Source organism: Hevea brasiliensis, chromosome 5, assembly GCF_030052815.1.
Source record: "Hevea brasiliensis isolate MT/VB/25A 57/8 chromosome 5, ASM3005281v1, whole genome shotgun sequence".
NCBI lineage: Eukaryota > Viridiplantae > Streptophyta > Magnoliopsida > Malpighiales > Euphorbiaceae > Hevea > Hevea brasiliensis.
In genome coordinates this window covers 6,973,286-6,982,011 of record NC_079497.1, presented here as the reverse complement: position 1 = coordinate 6,982,011, position 8,726 = coordinate 6,973,286, and the positions used below count along the sequence as shown (strand labels likewise).

At 35.6% G+C, this 8,726-nt stretch overlaps 2 protein-coding genes across 2 annotated transcripts; one reads left to right on the top strand and one right to left on the bottom strand.

Moving 5' to 3' along the window:
- Positions 1-1,212, bottom strand: LOC110671317 (calmodulin-like protein 11). The gene is made up of 4 exons (XM_021833740.2): positions 1,000-1,212; positions 629-786; positions 363-443; positions 1-289 (listed from the first exon to the last, which is right to left on the bottom strand). The coding sequence occupies exons 1-4, from the start codon at positions 1,073-1,075 to the stop codon at positions 155-157; spliced, it is 450 nt and encodes a 149-aa protein (XP_021689432.1). The 5' UTR covers positions 1,076-1,212; the 3' UTR covers positions 1-154.
- Positions 1,213-3,319: 2,107 nt separating this feature from the next.
- LOC110671308 (ammonium transporter 2 member 4-like) lies at positions 3,320-5,078 on the top strand. The gene is made up of 3 exons (XM_021833728.2): positions 3,320-3,907; positions 4,111-4,396; positions 4,528-5,078. Exons 1-3 carry the CDS (start codon positions 3,320-3,322, stop codon positions 5,076-5,078), a joined length of 1,425 nt encoding a protein of 474 aa, XP_021689420.2.
- The last annotated feature ends 3,648 nt before the right edge of the window (positions 5,079-8,726 follow it).

Here is an 8,726-nt window from a genome sequence, read left to right as displayed (position 1 = left end):
TTTCAAGGTGAAATTGCTATTAGTGCACTTTATTATTTACTAGAAGAATGTACAAATTGGAGTAAAGGATGTGCAAGAAATGATAGTATAGGACCATACGTGGGGTTTGATAAGTTTATTTAAAGCTAGAAGTTGTGTGGATCTGTTAATATGATCAAACAGCAAGCATCATTCTGACGAATTCCTCGTAATTAACTTGGCCATCTCCATCTAAATCAGCCTCTTTGATCATCTGCTCTAACTCTTCATCAGTCAGTTTCTCTCCAAGATTTATCATTACGTGCCTCAACTGCATGTAATATTAAGAGTAAGAGAGAAGAAGAAGAAGAAGAATACAGACATTAGAAAATTAATTCATCAACCTCATTAGGTGAAATATAGCCATCTTGATCCTTGTCAAACACTTTGAATGCTTCTTTCAATTCCTCTTCTGCGTCACTTTCCTATAAGAACCAGACCATTAATTTGTCATTATATATATTCTCTTCTTTTTTATATAATTAGCTCTAATTAAAACTTAAACTCGAGATCTAATAGTCTTAAATATGACTCCAAGTACTATTAAAATGAAGCTCATTCTTTTTCCTTCATTTTTATTTTGGCCAGATAGCTAGTTATTTTTGCTTACCTTCATTTTCCTTGCCACGAGATTCAAGAACTCCCCGAACTCTATCGTTCCATTACCATCAACATCTACCTCATTAATCATGCTCTGCAATTCTTCTTCTGTCGGATTTTGCTCTAAGGACTTGATTGCAGTCGCCAATTCCTCGAAAGTAATGCGACCTATATATATACATATATATCAATTATAAATCAACAAATAATCTTAATTATTGTGAGTTCGACAACTAAAAGAAGAAGAAGATGAACACATATATCATTCTTTCTTCCGTATGCAAGAAAAGGGATGAAGAACAATTATTGCAAATAATTAAGAATCACACCAAGAAGCTGATCAGCTTAACAAACAATACCGTAAATAAAATCATTAATTACCATCTCCATCCTTGTCAAGCAGACAAAAAGCTTCCTGAAACTCAATAATCTGCTTCTCAGTTAACACATCTCCCATCTTTCCTTTATGGAATTCTGTCAAAGATCTTCAAATCAAATTAGATTAGCAAACCCACAAAGGAACAGCTACTTAAGCCACTCTTCAGACATGCAGTTTCTCAAAGTGGGTAGAGCTCGTCCAATAATCAAGCTATATGTAGAAAGATGGTTCAAAGGTTAGAAATAAGGCAATTAAAAAGTCAAACGTATGCCATGCGTTTTGGGATATTGGTACCACTGCAATACGTACAATTATTCAGGACTTATGATTGATATGATGCCTGGCAAGGTATCATAATCATGGCTTAAAATTAAGTTTTTCTTCTATACATTTACGTTAAAAATAATTAAAAAAGAAATTAAAATTCAATCCATGAATTAATTAAGTGTTGACCATTAGAGATTCAAAGGGAAAGGCGTTAATATAATTTAGAGGGTAAATTAAGGAAGACTATGAATAATAGATGATTGAAAGTAATGGTTGATTGAATTTCTTTGGTGCCCATTTTCCAAAGCATAGAGTTGATGCTTTTTCTTCAAATTTGTAATGGACACGGCACCCCCATAATTACTGCATGCTTTTGATTTTCAAAGTCATTGGCAAAAATTGGCTATCAAAGAATTTATTTTTTCACTTTATATATAGGAGGCCAATCGAATAATGCTAATAATTAATAAATTATATAATGAAAAAAAATAATCATTTCATTTTAATAACTTTCATTATAAAATATAAATCTCACCATTCAAAGATACTGATTGTAGTACATAAATGTATTTTTATTTTTTTAATCCAATGAATTAAGCAAGTTAACCAGAGACATTATTAAAAGATTTTTCAGAGTTTAAGAACTCATGAATTTAAATTTAGAAGAATTGGTAATTTTTTAAAGTTTTTAGAGATTAGTCAAAGATAAATATTAAGAAAAATTAAATAAAATTTTGATAAAATATAAAATATTAAGTAATCAAAATTAGATAATATGAAAATATTAATGAAATTTACATAAAAGTAAAGAGGTCAAAACAAAAAATAAAAATATTAAATAGGCAAATAATAATTAAAAAAAAACTCTAAAATTTATATGTAAAATTTTAATTTAAAAACTTTTCAAGGGTAAATAGTAATTTTGAAAAAAAAAATTATAAATAAAATTTTAATTTTAAGAGCTTTTGAGGCAGGTCCCCGATCATACACATAATTTCGTTGGGGTTAATAAGATTTCCTTTTCAAAACCTCTAAATACTTTTTAAAAAAAAATTCTTTCTAAATAATAAAAAATTTATAAAATTTAAAAATTATGAAATATCTTATTTTAAAAAATTTTTAATTACCTCCACGTCCAACAGTTTTAAGGGAAATTTCTTATCTATTGTATAAATACTCGATCAATAAATACATGTATTTTTATATAAAATTTATCATAATTTTACCTAAAATGTGTTGGTCGGATATATACCTGTTTCTCAGTTTTGAGAGGGTAATGTGAAAGAGCCATAAGCAATTTTGTTTTGCGTGGCTAATTTCTTCTAAGAGGGTATGTTTGTTCCATAAACATCTCCTGAGCTCCGATATTGTCACCTTTTCTATTAATTTTTATATTTGTTTAAAAAAAAAACCCCTATGCTTCGAGACAAGAGAAAATGCCGAGGCTCAGTAGACTGAATCAGTTGTTTACTTCTTCCTCTTCTTCCCTGAAAGATACTAATTAATTTACTTATTATTAAAGTTAGTTCCAAGATCATAAGAGCAAGTCAAATCTTAATGCATAATCAGTATGATCAATTCCAAGATATGCATCAAAAGCAAAATATCAATGAGATTATGAAAAGCGTTTCACCCCATTTTGAATTATTTGAAAAAATAAAATCACTATCATAAAAAATTTTCAAGGAAATTTGGAAAAAAAAAATGGAGGAGGAAAGCTTATAACCAAACAAGAATTTCTCATAAAAAAAACAGAGAAATCCATGAGTGCTTGCAGCATTTGCTATGTTGAGTAAACCGTAGAAACTAACAAATGTCGGTAATTGTTTGTGAATTACAGTTTATAGATGGCCTTACATGGTTGGTCTCTTCTAGTCCATCGAAACTATCAAGCTAAGAAAGTACAAAGTCCAAGCCAAATATGCCTCTCTCTAGCCGGCCTTTAACAGTCCATAAATATACAAACCATTTTATACCCTTTTCTCCTCTCTCTCCCTAACCATATATTCTTTGTAACTTATACTTCTTCTTCACCAAGAAAAAAAATATATATTTATGGACCTTCCTTCTAACCTGTTGCCTGACGAGGCTAGTCCCGAGTGGTTGAACAAAGGCGACAATGCATGGCAGCTCACTGCAGCTACCCTGGTGGGCCTGCAAAGCATACCAGGCCTTGTAATCCTATATGGAAGCATGGTAAAGAAGAAATGGGCTATAAACTCAGCATTCATGGCCTTTTATGCCTTTGCAGCAGTTCTTGTATGCTGGGCAGGGTGGGGTTACCGCATGTCATTTGGTGAAAAACTAGCCTTCTTCATAGGAACTCCTGCTGTTGCATTGGACGAGAAGTTCTTGCTAGGGAAACCATTTCTAGGCTCCTTTCCCACAGCTACAATGGTGTTTTTCCAGGGCGTGTTTGCTTGTATAACGCTGATATTGATCGGTGGTTCTCTTCTTGGGAGGATGAATTTTCGTGCCTGGGTATTGTTCGTGCCACTGTGGCTAACATTCTCGTATACAATTTCAGCGTTTAGTATATGGTGCCCAGATGGGTGGCTGGCCAAACTTGGGATTATTGATTTTTCAGGAGGCTATGTTATTCACCTCTCCGCTGGTGTAGCTGGTTTCACTGCTGCATGGTGGGTAAGCATCAGTGCAAATCCTCCGTATATAGTTGCATTTTTTTTTTCATTAGAGCTTCTGATTATTTTAATCTCAAGTTCAAACTCCGATTATAAAATCAAACAAATATGTTCATGTAATTACCAGTAATTTCTTATACTGCTACGACTGTGATTTTGATAAGATAGAACAAAATTGATTAATATAATTAATTAATAATCCAGGTGGGACCTCGAAGTGAGAAGGACAGAGAGAAGTTCCCACCCAACAACATAATTCTGATGCTTGCAGGTGCAGGTCTGCTTTGGATGGGGTGGAGCGGATTCAATGGTGGCGGTCCCTTCGTCGCCAGCGTCGATGCATCTCTGGCTGTCCTTAACACCCACGTCTGCACAGCCACTAGCATACTCACCTGGCTCCTTCTGGATACGCTTTTCTTCGGAAAGCCCTCTATCATTGGTGCCATACAGGGCATGATCACTGGTCTGGTTTGCATCACTCCTGCTGCAGGTGATTTCAATAATATGCACTTCAATCCCTTTTTTCCATTTCGTTCCACCGTTTCCTTCCATAATTGAGTTTGCAACAATTTACTACTCAGAAAAGAAATTATTGATTTCTGAAAATGCAACCTTGAGCAGGAGTTGTACAGGGATGGGCAGCCATGCTAATGGGGACACTGTCAGGAAGCATTCCATGGTACACAATGATGGTTCTCCACAAGAAGGTTAAGCTCCTAAGAGAAGTTGACGATCCCATGGCCATATTCCACACCCACGCCATTGCAGGCAGCCTAGGAGGCATTCTCACCGGTTTTTTCTCCGTCCCAAAATTATGTCGCTTTTTCTACATGGTAACCGTTTGGGAAAAATACATTGGCTTAGCATATGGTCTCGAAAATGGCCAAACTACTGCTGGATTTAGACAAATGGGAATTCAACTAGCAGGAATTGTTTTTGTGATATGCTTAAACATTGTTTCCACTAGCTTAATTTGTTGGTTTATCGGATTAATGGTTCCTCTAAGGTCGTCTGATGATGAGTTGCAAGTAGGCGACGATGCCATCCATGGAGAGGAAGCTTTTGCATTATGGGGTGAAGGGGAGAGATTTGAGAACTACAAGCATAATTCGGTTTATGACGCAGAAGAGTTATCTTATGTAAATTCTAGGCCTTTAGTTGATGATGTTTAATAACATGTATGATTCTTTGTTAGTCAAATCTGCCCCTTTTAATTTCTTTTAATAGAAAAATTAAAAAAATAATTACTCTCGAATATAAATTTATTAAGTGAGTGATATGTAATGATATGTGATGTCGCATATCATCACCACTACCTTCTTTGCATAATCCCTAATCCTTATGCTCTTTCCCTTAGTATCTCTATCTGTAATTTCTTCATTTTAATTTGTTGATTCAGTTTGTGTTTGTTAAAATGGAAGATCATGGGAAGAGAATCATCAAGTTTTGAGTTTGTCTTTTATTATGGGTGTGTTATAGGTTTTATTTTTCATTTTAATTGAAATAATAAATAATTTTTAATATTTATAAATAATAAAAACAACATTATATTATTAAAAATAAAAAATATTATTTTAATTTTATTAAAAATTAAATTATTTAAAATTAAATAAAAAAATTATGATTAATGAGATTTAATTCAGTGATATTAAAATAATATGAGATTTTGAGTTTAATTTTTTATCAGACTCAATTGTATAACAAAAATAAATTTATTAAATAAGAAAATAAAATAAATTTATTTAAGCATTTCCAAAAGTTAAGGACAAATTTGATGTCACGACTCAACCTATGGGCCGGACCGGCACTATGACCTGGGCCAGCCTAAAGCCCCCGAGACCTGTTGTAAGCTTAACTATTCCTTAACCCAACTCTAAGGCCCATTTGGGTTCAATTTCAAGAATTCAATCGGACAGAGTTCGGCCATAAAGTGGACCTTTTCAACGGGGAGTTTTTGACTCACCCGACCTGTAAACACAATATAAAATTAATTGGGGAGCTCAGCTTACCCTCCACATACTCATAACAACATAAAAATAAATGGAAGCTCAGCTCCCTCATCTAGCCCAACACACATGCATAAGATAATAAGTTTACAGGTCCAAAATGACAATTTATATTACAGATCCAATTCAAATAAATATTTCTAACACATGCAGGAATTCTAAGAGTTAACAGGTTTATACAAACATTAATAGACGACCTGCGAGGGAGAAAAGCAGGTTAACCTTAAAAATATCCTCCTGTGGCCTGGAAAAATATTGAACAGAAGTGAGAGTTCGACTCAGAGAGTAAAATATCAATTTTAACCATAATCTCTATAACTATCTAAAGCTAATGCACCCTGTAGAGTGAAATACAACATCAGTAATATTTTCACATCATAATAGCAAAAAGGTAATTTGGAGCACTCACACACCCGATAATGTCAAACAATACATATATGGGAGCTGATCCCTTATACAGCTCTCTTAATCCAACCTGTGCCAGCGAAGAACTCAGCTCGGACTTCCACTTAAATAACCAAATCGGGGTCCCAGCAAAGAACTCAAGCCGTGTCTACCCCGAAGGACCGGGTCCCAGCGAAGATCTCAAGCCGTGTTTACCCGTCCTATCCATAGTCAACACCACATCACACGCACGCCAATGCACGCACACTGCTCCAAATTACTACAACAACATTCATGGCACTTTAACAGTTGTGAATACATCATAAAACGTGCCTAGAGTTTAACTACATAGATACATACATATAAGTGATGCATGGGCATGCTTAAATATATAATAATATCGAAATTATAATTAAAATTAATATTTTACTCACAGACTTGACAGCAGTCACTGTGGCGGCTGGGCGGAGGAAGAAGGCTGTCCCGGCTCACCTGACAATTTTATTACAATTGTTTAATACAATTGACTCAATACAACCAAGAAAATACCAAATACGTCCTAAGTCGTGCCGAAAATCTGGCAGAGTCTCCCCTATACCTAGAACCTACCCAACCTGTAAATGGGTTTAAAATACACTTCTATATCTACCAACCATACACCCACAACTCAATCATATTACACAGCCCCTCCTGGGCCCATCCAAACAGTCATCAATCACAATATGTAAAATTATAGTTTAGCCTTTATAATTGACCCTTTCTGCAAAAACCACCCAAATAAACTCTAAAAATTCTAAAACTTTGCCCCACGGGCCTTAGCAATATTACTAGGCTAATGCAAAAAGAATCATAATTTTCTGAGCTACCACGAATATTTTACGGATTTTTAATCTCATTTAAGCACTAGAAAATTACGAAAAAGCAAGGTTCGGGTTTACCTATGCCAATTCCAACTCTGGGGATGCCCTCGGGACGTCTGACAATGGTGGGGTAGCCAAAATCTCGATCTGATTCTAAGACTTTTTCGGTAGCCGGTCTGTCTGGTCGGAAATTTACAGACTCGGACAACTGTCAAATTTTTGCGAATTGAAGATACCTATACGAAGCCCACAACACGGGGGTTAGTACATAAATTTTACGGAATTTTCTAAGCTCATTTAATGCTTGGAAAAATACTACGAAGTTTCGTGGGACCCACCAAAAAACAGCATCGGAAAATTTTGATATTTATATTGCCACGAAGCTCTCGACGAGTGGAGCACTCTGGTACTCTCGGTTTTCTCGTGGGGTTCACGATTTACAAGAAATCTAGCCCAAAAGTCAAAATGGGCTAAAACTTCTCGGACAAAAATTGATCAAAATGGATTTTAGTGTTTTTGGTGTCTATGGAAAACTCTCGAGGTGTAGATGGTGTTTGACACAAGATTCGGCCCAATCGGTGACCGAATCGGCCGAATTTTGGCCTGGAAGCCGAAAAGGCGCGCTACATGTTGCGTGGCTTCACACGCGTTTTCCCGGCGTTCCAGGCAGCGGCCGGCGATGGGGGAAGGCTGGGGTGACGCGCCGGCGAGGTAGGGAGGGCTGGGTGGCGGCAGCGCAGCCTGAGGAGGAGGGAGGAGAGAGAAAACGGGAGAGAGAGGAAGGATGGTCGGGACGCGCGGGGAAGAGAAGAAGAAGAAAAGAAAGGTCAGTCCCATTTGATCGGTCCGATCCGGTCCAGTTCGATTCGGCTGGTTCGATTCAGGATACAAAATTTTAAATTTTTACTCTGCCTTGGGACCGAAAACGAGGCCCAAAAATTTCGAAAAAACTCTAGAAAACTCAAAAAAATTCGTAGACTCCAAATATATTTTTAGTTTTGCCACGTGGTCTTTAAATTAATTTTTAAAAATCATCAAAGTTTTTATTTTTAGAAAATCGAACCCGATTTCTAAAATCTGAAAAATTTCAAATAATTTCCTAAAATTCAAATAAAATAAATATCAATATTTACCCAAAAATAATAAATTTAAAAATTAGGGGTGTTACATTCTTCCCTCCTTATAGAAAATTCGTCCTCGAATTTTATACAAGGCAAAATAAAGTATAGGATTACACATTGAATAGATAAGGGTACTTACTATACATGTCCCGTTCTGACTTCCAGGTGCACTCTTCCACTGACTGACTCTTCCACAAAACCTTAACCATAGGGATCTGTTTTGATCTTAACTGCCTCACTTGATAGTCTACTATGGCTACAAGTTACTCCTCAAACGTAAAGTTTTTTTTAGCTCTATTACATCCGGCTGTAGCACATGAGAAGGATCAAGAATGTATTTCCTAAGCATGGAGATGTGAAACACAGGATGAACATGAGAAAGGTTGGGTGGTAGCTCCAACCGGTAGGCAACTGCTCCAACTCTATCAGTAACTTCAAAAGGTCCAATA